The sequence below is a fragment of the Ascaphus truei genome, chromosome 6 (assembly GCF_040206685.1).
Source record: "Ascaphus truei isolate aAscTru1 chromosome 6, aAscTru1.hap1, whole genome shotgun sequence".
In the NCBI taxonomy this organism is placed as follows: Eukaryota; Metazoa; Chordata; class Amphibia; order Anura; family Ascaphidae; genus Ascaphus; species Ascaphus truei.
The window spans coordinates 31440715-31467817 of record NC_134488.1 but is presented as its reverse complement, the minus strand read 5'-3'; the positions used below and the strand labels follow the sequence as shown (position 1 = coordinate 31467817).

General features: G+C 48.8%; 1 protein-coding gene across 1 annotated transcript; it reads left to right on the top strand.

Annotated features, from left to right (window-relative positions):
• The first annotated feature begins 6948 nt into the window (after positions 1-6948).
• Positions 6949-19438, top strand: LOC142496417 (cAMP-dependent protein kinase inhibitor beta-like). The gene is made up of 3 exons (XM_075603116.1): positions 6949-7098; positions 17378-17529; positions 18722-19438. The coding sequence occupies exons 2-3, from the start codon at positions 17385-17387 to the stop codon at positions 18802-18804; spliced, it is 228 nt and encodes a 75-aa protein (XP_075459231.1). The 5' UTR covers positions 6949-7098; positions 17378-17384; the 3' UTR covers positions 18805-19438.
• Positions 19439-27103: the final 7665 nt, after the last annotated feature.

The window sequence follows — 27103 nt, the reverse complement described above, 5'->3', positions numbered from 1 at the left end:
GCTATGAGTTGCAACATATAACATTGGATCTATGGTATATGGATTTAACTATATACCAGTGCTAGATCAAGTTACTAATGGCACTAATTGGTTGTACCATTGCATTCTCTATTGTAGCTGCTATATCCTATAGTGTTTTATCATTAATTAATACAGAGATATTCTGCTATACTAATTGACGATACCGTCCAAGTACACTTGACCTATACTAATAACACTATTTGGATTAATAACAATGGTCAGTAGGTGTGATTTGCCCCTCACTTGGTGACTTTAATTATCACTGTAAATAAGTCACGAGCGTCGTTGTTGATGATAAATAAAACTGTATTATTTTTCATGTATTCTTCTTTGAAGTCAGTGGTACATATTGTATAAGGTATTCTATGTCTTTTATATAAGGTTATATACATATGGCCCCAGCACGAAACAATAGAAGCAATGAACAATAGTCAATTGGAATAAGTCAAAAGTGTATTTGAAAAATTATTTAAGCAGCTATACATGGAACCCAATAGCAGGGTGTGGAGACAACCCCTCCTGTAGAGACAACCACACCAAGGAGAGAGAGGGGGGATAGGGGGGGAAACAAGGGGAAAGGAATAAAAACACAAAAGGGGAGAAAACAATATATACGTACAATACACATAATGGATGGGGGTAATAAAATTATAGGGGGGCAACGTTAACGTTTGATGCCATAGACGCCCCTTTTTCAAGCCCGTTCCCACAGATGTAATATATCTGTGGTACTTCCCTAATTACCCCACCTCCACTCAAATATATCTCAATGGGAACAGCCCAGGAAGAGCACAATATGCTAACACAGAGGAAAGAATGGTTCTAAGCACCTAAAGCCAGGCTTTTCTGAGGGATCATTGGCACCAATTCACTTTGTTTATTTATCACTGACGTGGAGTGCTACCTAACAGACACATACACATACTGTATAAGGTGTATTTAATACCTTGTGCTATAGTAGTAATGAAATTCCTGACGATGCCATCATATCAATGACACTAATATATACTTTGAGTGCAATATACAAGGATCTAGTGTGAGAGCTGTACCTCACATATCAAGTTACTGATTACTTCGTCTTTTCCCCTATGCACCTAAGTATTTAATTATACTAATTAATATATACGGTTTAGGAGTGAGCGGATGGTTATTTTCAGTAAATTGCCATTTATTTGACCCAGATTTGTGCAACTTTGCCTTAAAGCTGCAGTTCAGTCAATATCCTGCATGTGTGTTTTTTTTTAATAAATCAGTTCTGTAGTAAGAAAAAATACTTTTAGCATTTTCTGTTTTTAAAAAAACAACTTTGAAAGACCAATTTTCTTGTATTCTATTTTAACAGCCATTTGCTAAGGCACTGCCCCTTCATGTCCTGTCACAAGCCCTGGCACACCCCTTTGTCAGCCCTGCCCTCCCTCTTGCACATGTCAGTGCAGGAGTGCTCATGAATATTCATGCGCTTCCACTGAGTGACAGAAACAGAGGAAATATATTCCCCATATTTAAAGATGTCGCCAAACTTTGCCGATCAATAGACGGAGAACGAATTGACCAGCAGCTATGCAGTTCTTTAGGTAAGTAGAGATTGCCCACATGAAACTATTGAAGTAAAAAAAAAACTATAATTTTTTTTTTTTTAAAGCCTGAACTGCAGCTTTAATACATACGCCCCATAGTTGCTTTTTATTTAACTGCCGTGGGAATGGGATGAAGTTTCGAAAGAGTAGAGTGACCAGATGTGCCCCGGTTTAGCCAGGATGGTCCTGGCTTTTAGGGCTCTAGAGCGCTTGCCGATTGTTGACCGCGATCGGCACTTGACGGCTGCTCGTGCGCACGCACAACCGGCAAGCTCCGATCACGCATGCGCATAAGCAACCGGCAAACACCGTTTGCACATGCGCAGTTGGCGCTAGCTGTTCGCGCATGCACAGATGGTGAGCACGGACTGCGCATGCGTGACAAACCGGGACAAATATGGTCACTCTACATATGGGTAAAGTTACACCTATATATTTGGAAGAAATCCCCTTAATTATCCCTTCTTGACCCTAATCCCAAACTTTGCTGCCAAACTCCCCAGCCGATCCCCATCATACTACTTACTATAACTTGTCTTAGCAGACTGTAAATTAAGAGACTGTGAAGCACTCCTCGCTAATTAAAGTCTGATTCCTTAACGAACCACTAATGAAAACAGCGTGGATCGTATATTCTGTGACAGCAATGGGATTAAATATATCCTAAATTCTTAAACAAGTTTTAGCATGTATAGGATTTTCTGTAAGGTTCAAGATTTTCACTTACAAACAGGCTCGTCAACAGGGGGGGTTTGCCGGGGTTGGCGTCCTGGGCCCGGTGAGTCAGGGGGCCTGGCCGCCCCTGTGGGGCATACGAAGGGTCGTGAGAGGCGGTGCAGCTGCCTTGGAAAAAACGTGTGACCAGAATTGCAAAAAATCTAGGTACAAATGTTTATTAGCACATACGCGTTTCGCGCGGTCTCCCACGCTACACTGCGGTAGGAGCGCGCCGACAGCACCTGGATCTTCAGATGATTATCAAAGTGAGTAACTTTATTACCAACTGTTACTTATCCTATGTGCCTTACTACATTCATAGGGGCCTATGCAGAGAGCAGCGCTAGAATAAATTGGAGAGTTTAAGAAAAATGAGGTTTAATTGAGAGTTTTATTCTCCATATGCAGAAATGGGCGAAATCCGCTATTTTTAGCATTACTGCATGTGGAGAATTGTAAATGAGGAGATGCGCGCAGATGAAAGGGAGTAAAAAAAAATTGCGCATTTTTTTTTTTCCCTATAGCCGGCGAGCTCCTGCTTCTTGCCAACTTTAGTTGGCAGAGAAAATTGACGAAAATCGCGCCAAAAACAGCCGCTAGATGGCGAGCGCGCCTTTCTGAATTCGGATATTTTTCAGACCGGCGAGATGTAGTTTCTCGCCAGCCGCACGGCGAGATTTTCAAATAGAAAAAAAAAATGGCGCTTTTTTCCTACCTCGCCATTTTCAGCTGTTTTTTGCGCGATTTTCGCCGGAAATTGGCGAGATTGTAAATAGCGCTGCTCTCTGCATGAGGCCCATAGTCCTCTGCAGCCATTGACCCCCATATAAGATCTACCTATTGCAGGCTATTGGGAGTCTACAGAGAGTGCAATCAAGGGACATATATAGTGGCACTATTGATCACAAACATTGTGACTATGGAGGTCTAGGTTTATTATGCTGTTTTGTTTGGAAAGACAATAATGATTCAAAGGCTACAAATTGCATATTCAATACGTGGACATTTCCTGTGAGCATTGCTAGGGGATTATTCCCCTAGTTCTTCTGCTATGGCTGTGGGTTCACCTGGTGGAAGTCAGCTGGCTAAGCTTCTGGCGTGGGAGGGAGGCCCGGCACGCGCGTGAGCAGCCTCAGCGTGGGACAGACAGTTGCCTGCAGCGTGGCGGGCAACAACTGCTGTGACCTACCGTCGGGCCCCCTGCAGTCAGTGCCCCCCCGCAGCACTGCCAACCCCTGCAGCCACTGCCCCCCCCCCCCCTGCAGCAGCCACCGCCCCCCGCCCCACAGCACCGCCCCACCATAACACCGCAAACCCCCCGCAGCCACCGACCCCCCCCCCACAGCAACCGCCCCCCCACCACCACAGCAACAACCGGCCCTCTGCAGCCACCACCCCCCCCTGCAGCTTCCCCAGCCACCACCCCCCGCAGCACCGACACCCCCCCGCAGCCACCGGCCACTGCCCCCCCAGCAATGGCCCTCCGGCAGCCACGGCCCCCCCCCGCAGCACTGCCACCCCCCACAGCCACCGACCACCCCCCCCCCGCCCCGCAGCATTGGCCCTCCAGCAGCCACGCCCCCCCCCCCACAGCGCTGCACCCCCCACAGCCACCGGCCACCCCCCCCCCCCCCCCCCAGCAATGGCCCTCCCGCAGACTTCGCCCCCTTACAAATGTAGAACCTACACTAGAAAAGCTACTAGACGTATCTCTTATGAAACCTACATTACTAATTGTTAGATAGGATTTCACACGCCTGGCTGGTGATATGGCTTCACATGTCGCAGTGTTTAATGGAGGTGCTACCAGTCCAGACAATATTATCGATTTAAGGGTGTCTGTAAAGTTGGCAGCGGTCCCCTTGAGTTTTTAACTCTGAAACGTCCTGGTTTGTCTGGAATAGTTGTAGAAAATATTCAGTGACCCCCTGACTGCCGTGGCTAATACTATACACATGATACATAAAGCTTGGCCCCCTGCAGACGCACTTACCAGAACTCCCTCCTACTGTCTCTGTACGTTCTTCCTACCTACCAATTAGATTGTAAGCTCTTTGGAGCAGGGACTCCTCTTCCACAATGTTACTTTTATGTCTGAAGCACTTATTCCCATGACCTGTTATTTATATTATTTGTATTGTATGTCTTTATTTATATAGCCCATTAATGTACATATTTATTTATTTATTTATAAAATATTTTACCAGGAAGTAATACATTGAGACTTACCTCTCGTTTTCAAGTATGTCCTGGGCACAGAGTTAAGACAAATAATATATGGTTACAAATACAGTTACATAAATGGACAGGGTATACATTATATACAAGACATTGCATGCACAGTTAAAGAAAATATATATTATGGGCGTATGAAACAGTTACAGACCAGATTAAAATGTGAGACAGCCTTAGAAGCGCTATGTACATTAATGGCGCTATATAAATAAAGACATACATATATACATACTGCAGATTATAGGGACAGGCTCAGACAGTCCTGGGTTATAATAGGGTGACCTCCTGACCTTCAGATGATAAGGAAAGGCTCAGACAGTCCTGGGTTATAATAGGGTGACCTCCTGACCTGCAGATGATAAGGACAGGCTCAGAAAGTCCTGGGTTATATAAAGTGACCTCCTAAACTGCAGATTATAGGGGCAGGCTCACACAGTCCTGGGTTATATAAAGTGACCTCCTAAACTGCAGATTATAGGGACAGGCTCAGACAGTCCTGGGTTACGGCATTGCAGGCCCCTATGGCTGTGAAGGGGTTAACCAACCAGCACCAACTAAATCTTTTTTTTTTTACAGAGAGCTAAAAATACCGCTAGCAGCAAACAGAGCATCAGCGGTTACAGAGCCAACCCTACATACTCGTGTGCCCCGGCAACTGGAAATCATATGGAATAGAGTCGGGGCTGCCGAGTATCTCGGATCTAACTAGGATGGTGAATGGGGGGGGGGGGGGGGGAGGGTCTCACGTGTTGAGGGTGGGGGGGGGGGGAAATTGGAGAATAAAGCTCGGTTTTATAGCAGCGCTGATTTCTCATCCCTGTCCTTCTGCAATTAAAAAGATTTAGGGCCACCTGATACCATAAGGGACCTTCTGGCGATGGAAGAACCTTCCGCAGTGACTTGACCGGGCGGGAAGGTGCTACGCGTACCGTGGCAGACGACACCTCAGTGCGTCACCCTTCTGTGACTCTAACACAGGGGTCCCAAAACACAGTCCCCATGGGCCACGAACAGGCCAGCTTTTATGGATATCCCTGCTTCAGCACATGTGGCTCAATCAGTGGCTAAGTCGACTGAGCCACTGATTGAGCCACCCGTGCTGAAGCAGGGACTGATTGAGCAACCTGTGCTGAAGCAGGGACTGATTGAGCAACCTGTGCTGAAGCAGGGATATCCATAAAACTCAGCCTGCTGGTTGGCCCTTGAGGACTGAGTTGAGACCCATGCCCTAACACGTTACAGCTGAAAGAAGACTACCAATAAACAATAATTGTTTAAGGTGTGTGTAACAGGGACTTATCTCTGTTTAAATAAAGCAGCCTCAGATCTCTGAGAATCCAGCAGAGAGATAGTTAATTGCAACCACTCAATTAACTAGTCTCCACCTGGACTAATGAGAGCTCTGTAAAAAGCCTCATGTGAGACACAGGAGAGATATTCCTTAGCTCACATTTGGGCTGACAGAAGTAGGCGTGTAGATACTTCCTTAGCCCACAACTGGGCTGACCTGCTGGAGAAGGAGCGGCTCAGTGAGTAAAGACACTGACTGGCACTGAGTTTAAAGTAGGGGAACCTGGTTCAATACCCAGTGTCAGCACCTTGTGACCTTGGGCAAGTCACTTTATCTCCATGTGCCTCAGGCACCAAAAACATAGAGATTTTAAGCTCCTGGGACCTGTGCCAGCAAAATGTCTCTGTAAAGCACTACATAAAACAAACAGCGCTATAGAAGAACAAACTACTACTACCTTAGGAAAAGAGGATGTCTTGATGCACACAGGACTCATATATATATATATATATATATATATATATATTATTTATTGCATTAAATGTTCTTCTGCACACATCTCTTACAGTGTGTATTAAACATTGTCAGGAGGGAGACATGCAATGTTAGCTCAGATAACAGGTAGCTCAGATGCCCGGGGGCTGTGCAATGCGTTGCAGGCCCCTGTGGTAGTGAAGAGGTTAAATCTGTTCCTAAACACTCAAAAGGCCCTGTGGTAACCATTATAGGGTTGTCTGTGAGGTTCAAGAGTTACAGTTAACAATGAAGGGCCTATCTACTTGATTACTAAACCTATCCTATATGCCATATACATTATAACGAGTATCTTCCCAGCCACAGACTGGAAGGCTTTCTGATAATGGACAGAATGGGTGTAACCACTCTACAAGAAGACACGGGGGGGGGGGAGCAAACCTTGGCAGGCAATTCTGACTCAAAATCGACACATTAGCCAGATATTTCTATCAGGCAAACATCATACTGTCTGTCTGAGGAGTGAAATCCATTGTGCACATTGCGGGGGGCTGTGGGATTTGGGAATGAGGACAGTGAGATGTCCCTGTTACCCCTCTTGCAGGTGATGGCACGGCCCAGTTTCGAGTTCCCTTTTGGTACCCAGAGCAGGGCTGGTCAGGATGGAGGATGCTCCATTGTGAGCGAGTGTCTGGAGCCTGTGTCTGTGTCTCGCTGAGCGTCACATCACTGGCCTTCGCAGGCCGGACAGAGCGGCGGACAGGGGGGCCCGTGCACACACAGGTAAGGAAGGGGGTCCTGTCTTTGGCATGTCATGTGGGCTCTGGTTCTGGGGTGGGCTCGTATCTTAGCTGCTGCTGCTGCTGCTGCTGCTGCTGCTGCTGCTGCTGCTGCTGCTGCTGTCATGGTACAAAGTGTCAGTGTCACATACAATCAATGGAGACTCTATAGAGTGGGAAAATAGGGACAGAAGGTTCCTCCCCTCCCCCAACCATATATATAAATACATATAATACTGGTTAAGTTTAATATGGTTCTATTCTCCTAGTTTTCTAGTTTTGTATCGTTATTCTGTATATATGTGTGTGTGTGTGTGTGTGTGTGTGTGTGTGTGTGTGTGTGTGTGTGTGTGTGTGTGTGTGTATATGCATACATATCTACCTACATATAAAAACATTTATAGATTAATATTATCGATATTACATAGCTATGTATATAGAGCATTTATATATATTGTAGATAAATACGTATCTATCTATATCAATACGTACCCATAAATATATATCTATATCTATCTCTCTCTCTCTCTCTCTCTCTCTCTCTCTCTCTATATATATATATATATATATAATATATATATATATATATATATACACATTGAGACAGACACGCACACACACACACACACACACACACACACACACACACACACACACACACACACACACACACACACACACACGTGCCCTTACTTATATACAATACATAACATAAAGAAGAATAACCAGATATAAATGTAAGGGCCGCAATATTCACTGTGAGAGGGGAGTTTGTGGCAGACAGAATCTGCAATCTAAGAATGACCTTGTGGCCACGTGAAGTTGTACTTTAGGAATAGTGTGCAAGAAGCCCCTCTGAAAGTGGCACTGTATAACCCCATTTTTGAGTTTATCTATTTTAGTATATGCATAATAATCTGCAAATCAGGACGGAGGTCACCCTATATAGTCCAGGACTGTCTGAGCCTGTCCCTATAATCTGCAGTCAGGAAGTCACCCTATATAACTCCGGACTGTGTGAGCCTGTCCCTATAATCTGCAGCCAGGGGGTCACCCTATATAATCCAGGACAGTCTGAGCCTGTCCCTATAATCTGCAGTCAGGAAGTCACTCTACATAACCCAGGACTGCCTGAGCCTGTCCCTATAATCTGCAGTCAGGGGGTCACCCTATATAACCCAGGACTGTGTGAGCCTGTCCCTATAATCTATAATAATGGTCAGGGTAATATACACAGTCTCATTAGTTGGAAAAGGTTATCTGGTGATGGTGTCCCCCTGCTGTTAGTATCACAGCTGATCAGAGCCACAGCTGCCCTCATTCACAGGGAAGCTGTTATAACAGGAGAATGTGACCTGAGCAACATGGTGCATTATGGGACTAGTAGTCCTTATGCTGTGTCGAAAGGGAAAAGAATGGGGGATGAGAGAGAAAGGAGATGGAGGAGGGGTCTGAGAGAAAGGAGGGAGAGGGGGATGAGAGAGAAAGGAGGGAGAGGGGGATGAGAGAGAGAAAGGAGGGAGAGGGGGATGAGAGAGAGAAAGGAGGGAGAGGGGGATGCGAGAGAGAAAGGAGGGAGAGGGGGATGCGAGAGAGAAAGGAGGGAGAGGGGGATGCGAGAGAGAAAGGAGGGAAAGGGGGATGCCAGAGAGAAAGGAGGGAGAGGGGGATGAGAGAGAGAAAGGAGGGGGAGGGGGATGCGAGAGAGAAAGGAGGGAGAGGGGGATGCGAGAGAGAAAGGAGGGGAGGAGGGGTGTGAGAGAGAAAGGAGGGAGAGGGGGATGTGAGAGAGAAAGGAGTTAGAGGGGTGTGTGAGAGAGAAAGGAGTTAGAGGGGGTGAGAGAGAAAGGAGTTAGAGGGGGGTGAGAGAGAAAGGAGTTAGAGGGGTGTATGAGAGAGAAAGGAGTTAGAGGGGGTGTGAGAGAGAAAGGAGAGAGAGGGGGATGTGAGAGAGAAAGGAGGGAGAGGGGGGTGTGAGAGAGAAAGGAGGGAGAGGGGGGTGTGAGAGAAAGGAGGGAGAGGGGGGTGTGAGAGAGAAAGGAGGGAGAGGGGGATGTGAGAGAGAAAGGAGGGAGAGGGGGTGTGAGAGAGGAAGGAGTTAGAGGGGGTGTGAGAGAGAAAGGAAGGAGAGGGGGTGTGAGAGAGAAAGGAGGAGAGGGGGGTGTGAGAGAGAAAGGAGTTAGAGGGGGGTGTGAGAGAAAGGAGTTAGAGGGAGGTGAGAGAAAGGAGGGAGAGGGGGTGTGAGAGAGGAGGGGGAGGGGTGTGTGAGAGAAAGGAGTTAGAGTGGGGTGTGAGAGAGGAGTTAGAGGGGGGGTGAGAGAAAGGAGGGGAAGGGGGTGTGAGAGAGGAGGGTGAGGGGGGGTGAGAGAAAGGAGGGGGAGGGGGTGGGAGAGAGAAAGGAGGGAGAGGGGGTGTGAGAGAGAAAGGAGGGAGAGGTGTGTGAGAGAAAGGAGGGAGAGGGGGGGTGTGAGAGAGAAAGGAGGGAGAGGAGGGTGTGAGAGAGAAAGGAGGGAGAGGGGTGTGTGAGAGAGAAAGGAGGGAGAGGGTGGCGTGAGAGAGAAAGGAGGGAGAGGGTGGTGTGAGAGAAAGGAGGGAGAAGGGGGTGTGAGAGAAAGGAGGGAGAGGGGGTGTGAGAGAAAGGAGGGAGAGGGGGGTGTGAGAGAGAAAGGAGGGAGGGGGGTGTGTGAGAGAGGAAGGAGTTAGAGGGGGATGTGAGAGAGAAATGAGGGAGAGGGGTGTGTGAGAGAGAAAGGAGGGAGAGGGGTGTGTGAGAGAGAAAGGAGTTAGAGGGGGGTGTGAGAGAAAAGAGTTAGAGGGGGGTGAGAGAAAGGAGGGAGAGGGGGGTGTGAGAGAGGAGGGGGAGGGGGGGTGAGAGAAAGGAGAGGGAGGGGGGTGTGAGAGAGAAAGGAGGGAGAGGGGGTGTGAGAGAAAGGAGGGAGAGGAGGGTGTGAGAGAGAAAGGAGGGAGAGGGGGTGTGAGAGAGAAAGGAGGGAGAGGGGTGTGAGAGAGAAAGGAGGGAGAGGGGGGGTGAGAGAAAGGAGGGAGAGGGGGGCGTGAGAGAGAAAGGAGGGAGAAGGGGGGTGTGAGAGAGAAAGGAGGGGGAGGGGTGTGAGAGAGAGGAGGGGGGCGGGGGGTGTGAGAGAGAAAGGAGGGGGAGGGGTGTGAGAGAGAAAGGAGGGGGAGGGGGGTGAGAGAGAAAGGAGTTAGAGGGGGGTGTGAGAGAGAAAGGAGGGAGAAGGGGGCTGTGAGAGAGAAAGGAGGGGGAGGGGTGTGTGAGAGAGAGAGAGGAGGGGGAGGGGGGTGTGAGAGAGAAAGGAGGGGGAGGTGGTGTGAGAGAGAAAGGAGGGGGAGGGGGTGAGAGAGAAAGGAGGGGGTGAGAGAAAGGCAGGAGAGGGTATATGAGAAAAGGTGGGGAGGGACGACAGTGGAGAGGGGGATGAGGAGGAGGTGAGAGAGAAAGGAGTTAGAGGTAGGGGGTGAGAGAGAGAAAGGAGTTAGAGGTAGGGGGGTGAGATAGAAAGGAGTTAGAGTTAGGGGGTGAGAGAGAAAGGAGTTAGAGGTAGGGGGGTGAGAGAGAAAGGAGTTAGAGGTAGGGGGTGAGAGAGAAAGGAGTTAGAGGTGGGGGGTGAGAGAGAAAGGAGGGGGGTGAGAGAAAGGCAGGAGAGGGTATATGAGAAAAGGGGGGGAGGAGTGGGGAGGGACGACAGTGGAGAGGGGGATGAGGGGGAGGTGAGAGAGAAAGGAGTTAGAGGTAGGGGGTGAGAGAGAGAAAGGAGTTAGAGTTAGGGGGGTGAGAGAGAAAGGAGTTAGAGGTAGGGGGGTGAGAGAGAAAGGAGTTAGAGTTAGGGGGGTGAGAGAGAAAGGAGTTAGAGGTAGGGGGGTGAGAGAGAAAGGAGTTAGAGGTAGGGGGGGTGAGAGAGAAAGGAGTTAGAGGTAGGGGGGGGAGAGAGAGAAAGGAGTTAGAGGTAGGGGGGTGAGAGAGAGAAAGGAGTTAGAGGTAGGGGGGGGAGAGAGAGAAAGGAATTAGAGGTAGGGGGGTGAGAGAGAAAGGAGTTAGAGGTAGGGGGGGTGAGAGAGAAAGGAGTTAGAGGTAGGGGGGGGTGAGAGAGAAAGGAGTTAGAGGTAGGGGGGAGAGAGAGAGAAAGGAGTTAAGAGGTAGGGGGGAGAGAGAGAGAAAGGATACAAGTTACATTTTGTTTGTGTGGGAGATCTGAGTCATTTGAAAGAGTTACAGTAATTTCTTTGTTATATTTAAGAGACATGTCATCGTCGCTTTATCATTAAAAGGGTTACACTTCAACATCCCGCCCAAACCTTCGTCTCCTCCCCGACGGCTCCAGTAATGCACATTGGGGGGATAACAACAAGGTCCGTGGTGGGCTACTGCCCCCCCGACTCGGGTTAATGCTGGATGGGGTACGTTACCCCACAACATGCCATAGTGAATCCCCTCCATAGGGTGGCACTGGTTATTGGGGCCTGGAGCCCCCGTAGCTCACAGAGACACTTTTTGAAGTATCTCCATAGTGACAAAAATCACATTGTGGGACAGAGCAGTGCCGCCACCCACCCCACCCCCCCCACCTTTGTCTTGAATGCGTGGGGAGGGCGGGAAGGATTGTCAAAGGGGTTGCCACTTCCCTGCAGTTAAACGCCTTAACTGCCACAGGGTCTGGCATCCAAAGGATTAAAGGTTCAGTTACACTGAGTCCTTTACTCAGGGGTGGGCAACTCCGGTCTTCAAGGGCCACCAACGGGTCAGGTTTTCAGGATATCCCTGCTTCAGCACAGGTGGCTCAATCAGTCCCTCCTTCGGCACAGGTGGTGACTGAGGCTACTGATGGAGCCACTGTGCTGAAGCAGGGATATCCTGAAAACCTGACCCGTTGGTGGTCTTTGAGGCCTGGCGTTGCCCACCCCTGCCCTTCCTTACTTCCGTGTATTAGAAGCATTGCATCAGAAATGAAACCCTAATAATCTACGTTGCCAGACTAAGTATACCCGATATTACACACAAATACAAGAACGATCCTTTCTTCTGTGTTTAGTCCCCAGAAACTTCTTCTGTGATTATACAAGTAGGCTTGTTTTTTCTCTCCCTCCAACTCCTCCTATCTCTCTATATAACCTCGCCCTATAACTCCTCCTATCTCTCCATATAACCTCTCCCTATAACTCCCCCTATCTCTCCATATAACTGCTCCCTATAACTCCTCCTATCTCTCCATATAACCTCTCCCTATAACTCCTCCTATCTCTCCATATAACCTCTCCCTATAACTCCTCCTATCTCTCCATATAACCTCTCCCTATAACTCCTCCTATCTCTCATATAACCGCTCCCTATAACTCCTAGGCGTGGGGTGACATTATATGGTGTTATTGCACCTTGCATGTACTGTATCTGTTTGGCGTTTCTGGCCCGGGTTGATAGTGACGGGGTGATATTATTAACACTAATTAACGAACAGAGAGTTCCCTTTCAGTTTAATAATCACCGTTGCTTTCACCTCCTGCCTGCCACACTCTGTTCTTTGCCTGTTGGGGGAGAAGACTATAATTTAACTGTCAGCATTCGGAGAGAAGGAATACAGCTGTATAAGGGGGGAGCGACAGCGCAAGCTGCTTTCAGCTGCCTAAAGTCAGATTGTCACACCTGTCTTCGTGATGTGCCCATAGGCATCGATGCTTTAAAAAGTAGCGTTACAGTGATGGATTTTTAGAAATTCTCAACCTCCAATTCCAAGTTCTTCTGAACTCTGGAAAAGGAGGGAGAGAGGGAGAGAGGGAGAGAGGGAGAGAGGGAGAGAGGGAGAGAGGGGGAGAGGGGGAGAGGGGGAGAGAGAGGGAGAGAGGGAGAGAGGGGGAGAGGGAGAATTTTTGAAAAGTAATCCAGTCTTTCTGTATAAAGAAGGAAACTGTTAGTTTGTATATTAGATGTTATCATCATCTTCTTCAGCCCTGGCCTCCCTGGAAGCCCTGGTCAAGAACTTTGTTCTATTTTCTCTCTTACTGGGAAGCACTGGTCAAGAACTTTGTTCTATTTTCTCTCTTACTGGGAAGCACTGGTCAAGAACTTTGTTCTATCTTCTCTGTGTACTGGAAAGCACTGGTCAAGAACTTTGTTCTATCTTCTCTGTTACTGGGAAGCACTGGTCAAGAACTTTGTTCTATCTTCTGTTACTGGGAAGCACTGGTCAAGAACTTTGTTCTATTTTCCCTAGCCTCCCCACTGCTGGATGAAGCCTCCCCAATGATCTCCCAGGTACTGCAGGTACAGCCTCTCTTCTTCACATTGGGCCACCACACTTTCCATCTTACTTTTGGTCATCATCTTGGTCTTTTAATCACTCTTGGAATCCAGTTGACTACCATCTTTGTACAATGGTAATTTCATCTTGTTATATGTCTGACCCACCGCAATTTTAATGTCTTCGCCCTTGTGATAATGTCACAGACGTTTGTTTGGTTTCAACCCCATTCATTCTTTTCCCCCTGTCTCTTGGTCTTCTGGAACCAGGATGACACGTGGGATGTGAGTGAGCCCAGTGGTTTAACTCATCCCCCTTTGAGAGCACACAGAGTCCTTTTATTTTCTTCAACTTTAATGGGGGAGTCAAAAACTATAAAGGGTATGTGCAGATGGTAATGTGTGGTGAGAGAGTGCTTCTCTATGCGAAGGTGCTCTGTTATGGGGGGACAGTAAAAAAGGATGGCCTTGCAGGGGTGTAATGGAGGAAGCATGTACAGGCATACCCCGCTTTAAGGACACTCACTTTAAGTACACTCGCGAGTAAGTACATTTCGTTCAATAGGCAAACGGCAGCTCACGCATGCGCCTGTCAGCACGTCCTGAACAGCAATACTGGCTCCCTACCTGTACCGAAGCTGTGCGCAAGCGGGGAGACTATAGAGCCTGTTACACATGCGTTATTTACATCAGTTATGCACGTATATGACAATTGCAGTGCAGTACGTGCATCAAAAGTGGGAAAAAGGGAGTGCTTCACTTTAAGTACATTTTCACTTTACATACATGCTCCGGTCCCATTGCGTACGTTAATGCGGGGTATGCCTGTACTCACTAAGCCAGCTAGTTAGATCTAAAAGCACATGTTCCTGTGGCTGGCAGGAAGGGTCTAAGGACCAAAGTAACAGCTATAAAGGCGGGGGGCGCAAGCTGGACTAAACCACCTTTCCAGCTAAGGAGATTGGAAGGTTGCCAGGGCAACCAACTAAGCCTGTGTAAGGGACATATGTAGTAATAATGTTGCCTTTACATATGCAGCCAGCTGCTGGAACAGGAGAAAAACATGCAGCCGAACAAGGGAGACAGGAATAGTCAAAACTGCAAAGGGAGACAGAAAATGTGAAATCCTGTTCCAGGAAACTTCGTGTAATACCCAGCATGCATCGCTCTATACGTCTTTGGCTTGCCTGAAGCTTCTGAATTATCTTCGCACTTAGGATCCAAGTTTCACATCCGCACGTCAGCACGGATCACACATATTTATAGAGAGATGTTTTTATATAGCGCTTACACTGTACACAGTGCTGAACATAGCATTTTGCAGGCACACCGAGTCCCTACCCGGAAGAGCTTACAATCTAAGTTTGGTGCCTATAGAGAAGGAAGATAACGTGACTTGCCCAAGGTTGCAAGAAAAGTTGACGCGGGGATTCAAACCAGGCTCACCCATTTCATAGGCAGGGGCATTACCCCTAAGCTTTTCCTTTAGCCGCGGGGTAAATAAAGTAGCAGTACATTGGGTTTATAAATTAAAAAGTAGTGGTACTGTGGGGTTTTAAATACTGAACTAGAGGTACTCCTGGGTTTGTAAATAAAATAATAGTGGTACTGTCCGTAAAAAAAGAAGTTATACTAGAGCTTGTAAAGTAAAAAGTATTAGTACTCTGTGTTTGTAAACAGTATGTAGTCACACCCCTGCCGCCTAGTTCAATATATATATATATATATATATATATATATATATATATATATATATATATTGTGACAAATGGCTTACTCCGCGGCTCCGCCGTCTGTCCGGGACTGTTAGAACACGGTCTTTTAGGGTAGGTTAAATAACGGGGCGTAACGTGCTGTTCCTTTAAACAGGCTATTGCCTGGTTTATTCAGTCCCAGGCACTGAGACTGCCACAGTGCATACACAAGAAACACAAGCAAAACAAAAGCCTGCTCACCTGAGCAATAACTTAACTAAGATTTTCCCTGACTCAGGGTTGGAGTGGCTTTTCCACTTCCAACAAGAAAAATAAGGAACTTTGCAGTTTTAGACAAAAAGGAGCAGAATGATTTAACCTGTTTGGGGAGAGGCTTTTCCCCTCTCTGCTTCCAGCAGCCTTCCTGCCTCCAGGCTCTTGGGGAGAGGGGAGAGGAACCAGGAAATCAGTCTTAAATATCTGATTTCTAACTAGCAGGACAGGTGACAGAAATCAGGCAGCAGACAAACTCTGGTCAGGATCTCTCATCCCTCAGTTCCAGCACTTGCCAAACTGTGGGATGGAGTACATGTATTATCAGGCTGCACTTTCCAGCCTAAACAGGATATAAACTGTTCAGTAACCTGGGAGCCATATATATGCAATTTATTACCATCCCCTGGTTTCTGTCACAATATACATATACACACACACACTAGTGATGTCACCTCCCTGCTCCCCTGGGCACATAGGATGGGGCACCTCTCCCATTGCCTGTCCCTGTGTGAGTGACATGCTGACGGAGAGGCAGTGGCACCCTTTGTGCTGTCTGGCATAGGGATGCAGGCGTTGCCATGGTGACCAACCTCAGGTTACCTGCGGTCCTAAGGCGTGAGCTCTACCCACAATGCATCGCTCCGCCGAGCGCTTAACCCCTTTCTGCCCAACCACACACACAGTGAAAGGATTCACGTGTATAAATCCGGACCGAATATAACTTAAAATTCAGGCTTCACCCCAATTAAGCAAAGCTTTGAATCTGTTTGTTTTCATGTTCGGTAATAATGATGGTGTGTGTATTATTTAGAGAAATGGCTAAATATCAATAAAATAACCCTGCTATATCATCCCAAGCGCAGGAGGTCATGGTCTCCCTCTGCGCCCGCGATGATCAGTGTCCTGCGTCTCCCTGCTGTCTGCTCCTGTTGTGTCATTTGTGGCTCTGCCTGTTTCCTGTAAAGAGCCGGATTTTAATATAAAGTTTCCATTTCAGACACAAGTTTCTTTAGCAGGGCGGTGTCCCCAGTGTTAGAAGTCCCTCTGCTGCCGGGTCACTTAGTTCCATTGTGTCTCCGTTATATGAGAAGAGCTGACAGCCCTGTGATATTAGGCTGAGTCCCCGCTGGGGCTGAGCGCGCTTATGCTTGGAGAGCGCTCAAAGCATGAGCGTCGGGTGTCCTGGCATTACGCGCGCGCATGCGCGAGCGGGGGGGCATTGCGGGTAGTTGAGCGTGCTACAAAGTCATTTTTTTTGTTTACATAAGTGCTGAGAGCGGGTGAGCGTGTGTGCCTGCGCACAAGCGCGCGGAGACTTGCATCTATATATGTAAGTAACCGCGGCAAGCGCCGCGCGCTCAGCGCCAGCGGGGACTCAGCCTTACATTGTCTGATACCTGGAACTTCCTGTATCTTCAGTGATGTCATCAATGACAACTTAGAGACTTCCTGTTCTACTTTATTTTTATTTATTTTTTTTAACGTTGAAAACCTCAGCATTCTGTATTAAAAGATTTAAAAAACGATACAACTATTTTTTATTTTCTGTAATGCAGTGCGCACAGTATGTATATAAACAATAAATACAATACGTCATTTTAAGTGTATAGCTTTCATATAATACTCCAAGTTAGGGCAACCCCTGTAACCTTCCAAAAGGACTTATTACTGGATGTGCATGTACCCGCTGCGTTTGTTAGGGGGTTGTGCTTAATGGAGGAAATTATGCTATGCAGACCCCCAAATGTGCAGGGATCAGCGCTAAGTGCTAAAGCTATTGTGCCGATTTAACCCGTTCAATGCCAGCAGTTGTGGCTTCCTCTGGCAGTGAAAGTGTTACGTGGAAAGTAAAAGGAAGAAGAAGTGATGATGAGGTGGAAGGGCTCATGGTGTATGCAAGGTGTACGTGTGTATAAAGTGTATTTGCAGTGTGCGTATGTGTATGTATGCAGTGCATGTACTGTATGTATATGCATACTACAGTGCATGTGTATGTATGCAGTGTATGTGTATGTACATGCGTAGTGAGTGCATATCTCATCAATGTGACGTGTACTCTGCAGGGTGAATATGACGGAGGTGGAGCCTGTGCTGGACTTCGCTACCTCAGCACGGACGGGGCGAAGAAATGCACTGCCCGACATATTGGGGTCACCGGTTGGGGTCAGTCCCTCTGACCTGCCTCTCAAACTAGCAGAAATGTCTCTAAATGCGGGTAAGTGCAGATAGCTCCGTCTGTCTGTGTCACCCTGCGGTGGGAGGGACAGACTCCATGTCCCATACCTCCCTTCTGTCTGTGTCACTGTGTCACCCTGCGGGGGGAGGGACAGACTCCGTGTCCCGTATCTCCCTCCTGTATGTGTCACTGTCACCCTGCGGGGGGAGGGACAGACTCCGTGTCCCATAGCTCCTTCTGTCTGTGTCACCCTGTGGGGGGAGGGACAGACTCCATGTCCCATAGCTCCCTCCTGTCTGTGTCACTGTGTCACCCTGCGGGGGGAGGGACAGACTCCATGTCCCATATCTCCCTTCTGTTTGTGTCACCCTGCGGTGGGAGGGACAGACTCCATGTCCCATATCTCCCTTCTGTTTGTGTCACCCTGCGGTGGGAGGGACAGACTCTGTGTCCCATAGCTCCCTCTGTCTGTGTCACCCTGCGGGGGGAGGGACAGACTCTGTGTCCCATACCTCCCTCCTGTCTGTGTCACTGTGTCACCCTGAGGTGGAAGGGACAGACTCGTGTCCCATAGCTCCCTTCTGTCTGTGTCACTGTGTCACCCTGCGGTCGGAGGGACAGACTCCATGTACCATAGCTCCCTCCTGTCTGTGTCACTGTGTCACCCTGCGGAGGGAGGGACAGACTCCATGTCCCATATCTCCCTTCTGTGTGTGTCACTGTCACCCTGCGGGGGGAGGGACAGACTCCATGTCCCATATCTCCCTCCTGTCTGTGTCACCCTGCGGTGGGAGGGACAGACTCCATGTCCCATATCTCCCTCCTGTCTGTGTCACCCTGCGGTGAGAGGTACAGACTCTGTGTCCCATAGCTCCCTCTGTCTGTGTCACCCTGCGGGGGGAGGGACAGACTCCGTGTCTCATATCTCCCTTCTGTCTGTGTCACCCTGCGGGGGGAGGGACAGACTCCGTGTCCCATAGCTCCCTCCTGTCTGTGTCACCCTGCGGGGGGAGGGACAGACTCCGTGTCCCATATCTCCCTTCTGTCTGTGTCACCCTGCGGGGGGGGGGACAGACTCCGTGTCCCATAGCTCCCTGTCTGTGTCACGTGTCACCCTGCGGGGGGAGGGACAGGAAGACAGACTGTTCCCACATTTATTCTTTTTTCCCCCCATTGGCCACCAAGGATTGAACCTTTTGCCTACCCTTTAACCTTTGACCTCCCCCCTTAGACCGAGGTCCCGACCTCCAGTCCCCTTCCACGGAGATGCCGCCGCAACCCATGCAGAGTCCAGAGCCGAAGGACGCTTCCTAAGCTTGAGCCGCTCAACCGGAGGGCATTTCCAACCACGCGGAGAGAGAAGGCAGAGGCGTCTGCGAAGCTTTGGACAGGGTCTGCGGGGGGGGGCCGCGCTCTTTCCCCTGCGGTCCAGAGACCGGTTCTTTGACGCGGCAGCGAATGAGCCAAAGAGTGGGCCGGGAGGGGGGGTACGGTAGCGGGAATTAGAGGAACCTCCACCACCCCCTGTTCAGCCCCGGGTGGGGGCACTGTTTTCCGAGCCAACGCCTGAATATTCAGGACGGGATTTCTGCGGAGGAAACCTCCCCACCCCCCCCAACCAAGGACATCTTTTTTTAATTTATTTGGGATTTCTTGCGGGGTGGTATAAACGTGTGTTTGTGTGTGTGTACATATATATATGTATATACAACCACTGTGATCTTTTTGTAGTCCCCCCTAAATCCCTGTTTCTCAGGCCGCTGCCTTTTCTGTAGCAGGCGCAGGGGTTCAAATGATGATCATATTTTAGGGGTTCGTTTTGGTAAAATGTTTCTGCCCTCCCCCCCCCCCACTCATATAGGTGTTAGAAGAGGCAGAGGGGAGTGCGGTAGGGGAGAGAGCTAGCAGAGAGAGGAGCATAGGATGCAGTGTTAGGAGAGGGAGAGGAGAGCGCTGGTGGGGGTAGAGTTAGCAGAGGAAGGGGAGTGTGGGTGGGGGGGAGAGTTAGCAGAAATAGTGGGAAAAGGGGGAGAGTTATGAGAGGGAGAGTGGAACACAAGGTTCAGTATCAGCAGAGGGAGAGGTGGGAATGCAGGGTGCAGTGTTAGCAGAGAGAGGGGAGCGCAGGGTGCAGTGTTAGCAGAGAGGGGGGAGCGCAGGGTGCAGTGTTAGCAGAGAGAGGGGAGCGCAGGGTGCAGTGTTAGCAGAGAGAGGAGAGCGCAGGGTGCAGTGTTAGCAGAGAGAGGGGAGCGCAGGGTGCAGTGTTAGCAGAGAGGGGGGAGCGCAGGGTGCAGTGTTAGCAGAGAGAGGGGAGCGCAGGGTGCAGTGTTAGCAGAGAGAGGAGAGCGCAGGGTGCAGTGTTAGCAGAGAGAGGGGAGCTCAGGGTGCAGTGTTAGCAGAGAGAGGGGAGCGCAGGGTGCAGTGTCAGTAGAGGGAGAGGTGGGAATACAGGGTGCAGTGTTAGCAGAGAGGGGGGAGCGCAGGGTGCAGTGTTAGCAGAGAGGGGGGAGCGCAGGGTGAAGTGTTAGCAGAGAGAGGGGAGCGCAGGGTGCAGTGTTAGCAGAGAGAGGGGAGCGCAGGGTGCAGTGTTAGCAGAGAGAGGGGAGCGCAGGGTGCAGTGTTAGCAGGGAAAGAGCGCAGGGTGCAGTGTTAGCAGAGAGAGGGGAGCGCTGGGTGCAGTGTTAGCAGAGAGGGGGGAGCGCAGGGTTCAGTGTTAGCAGAGAGAGGGGAGCGCAGGGTGCAGTGTTAGCAGAGAGAGGGGAGCGCAGGGTGCAGTGTTAGCAGAGAGAGGGGAGCGCAGGGTGCAGTGTTAGCAGAGAGAGGGGAGCGCAGGGTGAAGTGTTAGCAGAGAGAGGGAAGCGCAGGGTGCAGTGTTAGCAGAGAGAGGGGAGCGCAGGGTGCAGTGTTAGCAGGGAAAGAGGAGCGCAGGGTGCAGTGTTAGCAGAGAAAGAGGAGTGCAGGGTGCAGTGTTAGCAGGGAAAGAGGAGCGCAGGGTGCAGTGTTAGCAGTGAGAGGGGAGTGCAGGGTGCAGTGTTAGTAGAGAGGGGAAGTGCAGGGTGCAGTGTTAGCAGAGAGAGGGGAGTGCAGGGTGCAGTGTTAGCAGAGAGAGGGGAGTGCAGGGTGCAGTGTTAGTAGAGAGGGGAAGTGCAGGGTGCAGTGTTAGCAGAGAGAGGGGAGTGCAGGGTGCAGTGTTTGCAGAGAGAGGGGGTCAGGGCAGGTAAAGGATGCTGACAATCCGGTAACAGCTTTTTAACCGTCAGGGACGTTTCCCCCCGAAATATACAAGTCCTATTTAGTGTAAGAGGGACCAGCGATGGGTGAGGGGCTCAGGAATCAATACTGAGACCCCCACATTACTGCACGTCCCCCCGTCTCCTGTGTCCTTCTGTCTCCGTCCCGCTACTTGTCATTGTCCTCTGTGATCCAGCCTCTGTCTCACGTGACAACGGTCACCCAGGGTGAGATAGCACAAGGGGGCGGCCGCGGGAAAGGGACAAGTTATTCTGCGGTGGAGAAAGGTGACAGAGACCGAAGAGGGGGGGGGGGGGGGGGGTTAGGCAAGGACACAGTGAGGGAGCCGGGGTCCCAGTGACATCTAGTCTAGGACATTTGGTCACAGCCGCTTGGCTACGACTCACCTCACCGCAGGAACCAGACACCGCTGCGGGTAAGTGCCTAAACCCCCTACCCTGAGCCCTTACCCCAAACCCTAAAAAAAACTTACCCTAAGCCCTTACCCCAAACCCCTTACCCTAAGCCCTTACCCCAAACCCCTTACCCTGAGCCCTTACCCCAAACCCCTTACCCGAAAAACAACCCCTACCCTAAGCACGTACCCTAAACACCCTACCATGAGCCCTTACCCCAAACCCTTTACCCTAAAAAACCCTACCCTAAGCTCTTACCGTTACCCCAAAATACCCTACCCCAACTGCAAAACCCCTTAAATGAACCCTCTACCCTAACCAGTAATAAAACACACCTTAGAAGCGGCCGGCAGCGGCGGCGACTCCGGCGGCGGCCACATGTCCCACCCAGGTGACCTCACTGAAAAGCAGCCGTCCGTACGGCTTGCTATTTGTATCACCCGACCCGTGACCCCCTAACCTCCGACGACCTCCCCAGTCCCCGATCACCGACCAGGTTTACCCACTGGGCAACAACACGTGCGGGGCGGACACAAGCGGGGTCACGCTTGCTCCGGCGGGGCAGTTGGGGGATTGCTGCTATAGCCATAACCCTGCACCTCTGCAATGCTGCCAGCACCAGGGGCTCCTATGGGTTATAATGTTATATGTCACAGGGTATCGTCGCTTACAGAGAAAGCAGCGAAACCATACAACTGTCTCCTCTAATAAATACAACCAGGCCTCAAACAAAGATTGGGCCATTTTCGTTTGGTTAGACTATACTCCAGTCCACCAACAGGCCAGGTTTTCAGGATATTGCCGCTTCAGCACAGGTGGCTCAACCAGTGGCTTGGTCGAGTGCTGAAGCAGGGATATCCTGAAAACCTGACCTGTTGGTGGCCCCTTGAGGCTGGAGTTAGCCTCTCCCTGGGAAAGAATTATCGGGGGCCTCAGGATGAGGGGGGACGCTTTCCCCAACCTGTATCCTACCCCGTCCCTGTTCGAGCCAGTAAAGATTAGGAGGGCGAGAGAGTGGGGACTTTGTCCGTGTAAATTCTTTTGGAATATACATTGATAACAGAAAAAAGGGATCAGCCAGAGGGAAAGACACCCCGCCAGGCCTCAGCTCAGGATGTTTACAGACTCATTTTAAATATAATTTAAAAAAACTTGTAGGTGTCAGATTTTTGCAACAATTACGGCAACTGCCATTAAACATATCACTGCCGTCAGGTCACTTTGCCCCTACGTGGGACTGACCCTTTATCCCATTAAACATGGCGATGTCATTAAGTCACTTTGCTCCTACGTGGGACTGACCCTTTAAGTCATTAAACATGGCGATGTCATTAAGTCACTTTGCTCCTACGTGGGACTGACCCTTTAAGTCATTAAACATGGCGATGTCATTAAGTCACTTTGCCCCTACGTGGGACTGACCCTTTATCCCATTAAACATGGCGATGTCATTAAGTCACTTTGCCCCTACGTGGGACTGACCCTTTATCCCATTAAACATGGCGATGTCATTAAGTCACTTTGCCCCTACGTGGGACTGACCCTTTAACTTTATATACAATTTTCTAACATTTTCTGAATCCAAAAAAACGTGCCGTCTGCCTGTAGTGCAAAAATACGACTGTCACGTGCACGACTGTGTCACTTTATGTCCTGGTTCAAGTGTGCGTGTACAAGTGTGCGTGTGCGTGTTCAAGTGTGCGTGTACAAATGTGCGTTTCTTCCAAATAAAGCCGTTTTTTCAAAGAAACAATCCATTTTCCGTGGCTTGTGTTGTTATTCTTCCCGGAGCGAAGGACAGTAATAGGTTTATAAGGCTGACAAAATGGGACAAGTACAGTGCGACGGTGAAGGGGGACCCAGGCCATTAATAAAGGTATTTGGCTCGGCTGAGTGCCCCCGAGCCATATTGGGAAATTGTGAGTGTCAGCTCTTCAACCCAATTGTGGCATGTAACTGCATGTGTAATAAAGATATGTGTGGAGTTTTTACTGTTCCAGGAGTGCCAACCAGTGGAGATGTGCAAGGCGTGAGTTTCAGGGATGATTTTACAGTAAAATGTTGTCAGGGTGTGTTGGGGTAGCAGGGGGCCAATGTTGCGGGTTACCCTGAAACATGCACTCAGGAATCCCCGCAGGCTCCTGAGGACATGAGGAACACAGACCACCGGATAAAATCCTCCCTAGAAAGCAGTTTGCAGCTCACCGCCAAATCCCCCTGCTTCAGCACAAACCAGGACAGTAAAACCGGGCAGGGAACTGAATTACATTAAAGGTTCTCGGCATATGCCCAAACCCCAGAACCCAATGTGGGGTTCCGTACAGCTCTCACCAGGCATAAGGCGAAGAGAGTTATAGGGGTTTTAAGTTAGAGTGTGAGCTCTGTGACCCAGTGAGGGCTGTAATACTGTAATTGTATTGGGGACCGTCTGTGTGTCTCCCACCAGGGCTAAGGTTTTCTGTATAAGGTAGAAAAGAAAATGGTTTTTAACAATCTCCAAAGTTTATATTTTTATTCCAGTACAGTACTGTTCAGAGGAAGGCATTTAGTATGGATAAATATTCATTTGCATAGGAAGCAGGGGAAGCTAATCCGCCTCTGAGCTTCAAAGAATCAGCTTCACAGGCCATCCAGGAACGAAGGGGTTAACAAGGATATGGAGGTGTTAACCATTTGGTACCAGGGAGGAGAAAAGGAAGAGAAGTTCAATAAGCAATCCTGGCAAATGGCTACTCAGTCCAGACTCTCCGGCGCTGAGCCGGCAGGGGGTCTCGCATGACAAGTGGGGGAAGATGGCGGTTCGCACATGCTCAGTTTCCATACTGAAGCTCTCTGCCAGGTTCTGTAAGAGACTGGCAAAACCTGACGATAGGTGGGTTATTTAGTTCCCACGCAGCAGTTGGCTGCAGACTGTACAGATAGGGACTGGGAGGGTTTAAAAATCTGTGCAGCCCCTCAGGTAACCGTTCCATCTGAGATTCACCTAAGATCCATCTAAGATTCATAATGCGGTAAAGAGTTCCATCTAAGATCTTTCCTGTAACCAGATTTAATATCGTAACTAGTAAGTGTATTTTCGTAGTATTTTGTAAATCAAGCTGTGTGTTCATTGTGTAAATAAATTACAATTTATTTTATCTTCTGCTTTGCTCAATCAAAGGATCCGGGTAATTAAGGTGTTAAAAGCATTGGTCTCCGTGACATACAGTACCGTTACTCTTAGCGGCACTAAATCTGTGCTAGGAAGCCGGTTACACTGAGTGGTTTAAAAATATATATTTTTCAACCCACTGCATGGGATTAACTTGGGGGCGGCCATCTCCAATAATCAAGGGCCACCAACAGGTCATGGTTTAAGGGAATCATTGCTTCAGCACATGTGGCTCAATCAATCCCCTGCTTCAGCACAGGTGGCTCAATCAGTGGCTCAGTCTTTGAGGGATATTAGGGATATCCCAACTCCAGGCCCTTGAGGACTGGAGTTGGCCATCCCTGGACTAAACATTTAAATACTGCTCTGGTTGGGAGGCTTATATACCAAGTCTATAGGTCATTCATTCTCTTCTTAATCTGTTCTCTTTGTAGACCAGAGACCAGTGGGTTAAGTCTCTCTGCTCAGACTTGCCAAAACGAAACCTCCCCATCACTCTCAGCCCGGGAGTCCTGTCCCTCTGATCAATCTGCTTTGTTATACACCGGTCTCCCCAGTTTTCCAGCCGGGAGACTTCAGGGAACAGACTCTTTGTATCTGGCAGAGAAAAGAATCGAGCCTTCCTATCTTCACCGTCTCGCATCAAACTTTGTAGCTTAAAAATCATGAAAAGCTGCACTTGCTTTCTCCTCTCGCCTCCCAAACACTTCTCTCCAGACACAACCGGATCAGGTCATAATATAGGCCATCAGATCCGCTGAAGCTTTATTACGTATACGTGCTCCCCAGCTTAACAATCGCGTATCCACATCTTCCGAAGATGTCGCCGAGTTGTTCCCATAAGTAATCGTCGTCCCGCCAGCTCCCTACTCCAGCTGAAGGACAGGTATGCTTACCCCATAACCAGCCAATGAGTTTGTTAACTGGCTGCTGACCTGTTCCTTATCCGCACAAGCAACCTAACAATTGGGTCTAACTAGACCAGGGAGGGGAAACTCCAGTCCTCAAGGGCCACCAACAGGTCAGGTTTTCAGGATATCCCTGCTTCAGCACGAGTGGGTCAATCAGTGGCTCAGTGTTCAGCTCCGGAAACCCCAAAACTGTCTGGTTTGGGTGCTTACATGTGCTGGGATCTCTGATAATGGTAAGAAATATATGAACCCCTATAAACTGATGTTCCAGACATTGGGCGTGTATTACCTGGTACGTGCTGCCACCTGCAGGACAAAGTGTATAACACCGGCTAAAAATATATTTCTGATTTAAAGGTTCGGTCCCAAGATCAAAACAAAACTTTTTTTTAAAAATAACTTTACAATCTTCTTCTTCAGGCTGCGGAGGTAGATTCGCGCTAGTGTCGCTGTGCGAGGTCTGTCCTCCGTTGACGCGCGCGACAGGAGTTGTGACGTCACCAGGCTGGGTCGCCCCTCATTGGTTCGAACGGCGACATGACGCGGCCGTCGCGCGAAAAATCAAATTCATGTGTCTCCTCCAAATCCTGCCGCAGTATGGCCGGACTGGTAAAGGTAATTCATTTGTTTGTGCCGCGTGCGGCCGCCCAGACTATGGACACGGCTTCAGAAAGATACAACCCCCCCCCCCCCCCAGAGAGTAACTGTTTTACATATCCAGATCTGGTCAAAAATGAATGTTTTGCTTTTCTCCGGGAACACTGAATTCCAGCATATCAGCTGCTTCTGTTTATCTGTCTGGCTATTGGCGGCTTCAAAATTACTTTGCAAACACAGAACAGAGCAGAAAGTGCAATTTACCTGCAGCTTCGATGGCTGACAAACAGTCTGATCATCCAAAGATATAAGATAATTGTTAAAAAATTAAAAAATAGGTGATATAAACTCAGATCCAATGTATTGCTTTATAGCGAAAAACTGTAACAAGCATTTGTTTTGTTTCTAATTTTTTATATATATACACATAACTCCGCGGGAATCCCTGTATATGTGTATCTATCTGTATGACTCGAAAGTATATACACCTGAATAAAAAGATATTAAAAAAAAAAAAAAAGCTTTTATTTATTGTCCAAATGTATAAATGTTTATCAAATGATTTAAGAATACTAACGTAGGTTAAATCAGGGATTATTATGAGCAATTGTTGTAAAAACAGATTCAACTATGCTCCGGAGGAGTTATAGGGAGAGGTTATATGGAGAGATAGGAGGAGTTATAGGGAGCGGTTATATGGAGAGATAGGAGGAGTTATAGGGAGAGGTTATATGGAGAGATAGGAGGCGTTATAGGGAGAGGTTATATGGAGAGATAGGAGGAGTTATAGGGAGAGGTTATATGGAGAGATAAGAGGAGTTATAGGGAGAGGTTATACAGAGAGATAGGAGGGGTTATAGGGAGAGGTTATATGGAGAGATAGGAGGAGTTATAGGGAGCGGTTATATGGAGAGATAGGAGGAGTTATAGAGAGAGGTTATATGGAGAGATAGGAGGAGTTATAGGGAGAGGTTATATGGAGAGATAGGAGGAGTTATAGGGAGAGGTTATATGGAGAGATAGGAGGAGTTATAGTGAGAGGTTATATGGAGAGATAGGAGGAGTTATAGGGAGAGGTTATATGGAGAGATAGGAGTTATAGGGAGAGGTTATATGGAGAGATAGGAGGAGTTATAGGGAGAGGTTATATGGAGAGATAGGAGGAGTTATAGGGAGCGGTTATATGGAGAGATAGGAGGAGTTATAGGGAGAGGTTATATGGGGAGATAGGAGGAGTTATAGGGAGCCGTTATATGGAGAGATAGGAGGAGTTATAGGGAGAGGTTATATGGAGAGATAGAAGGAGT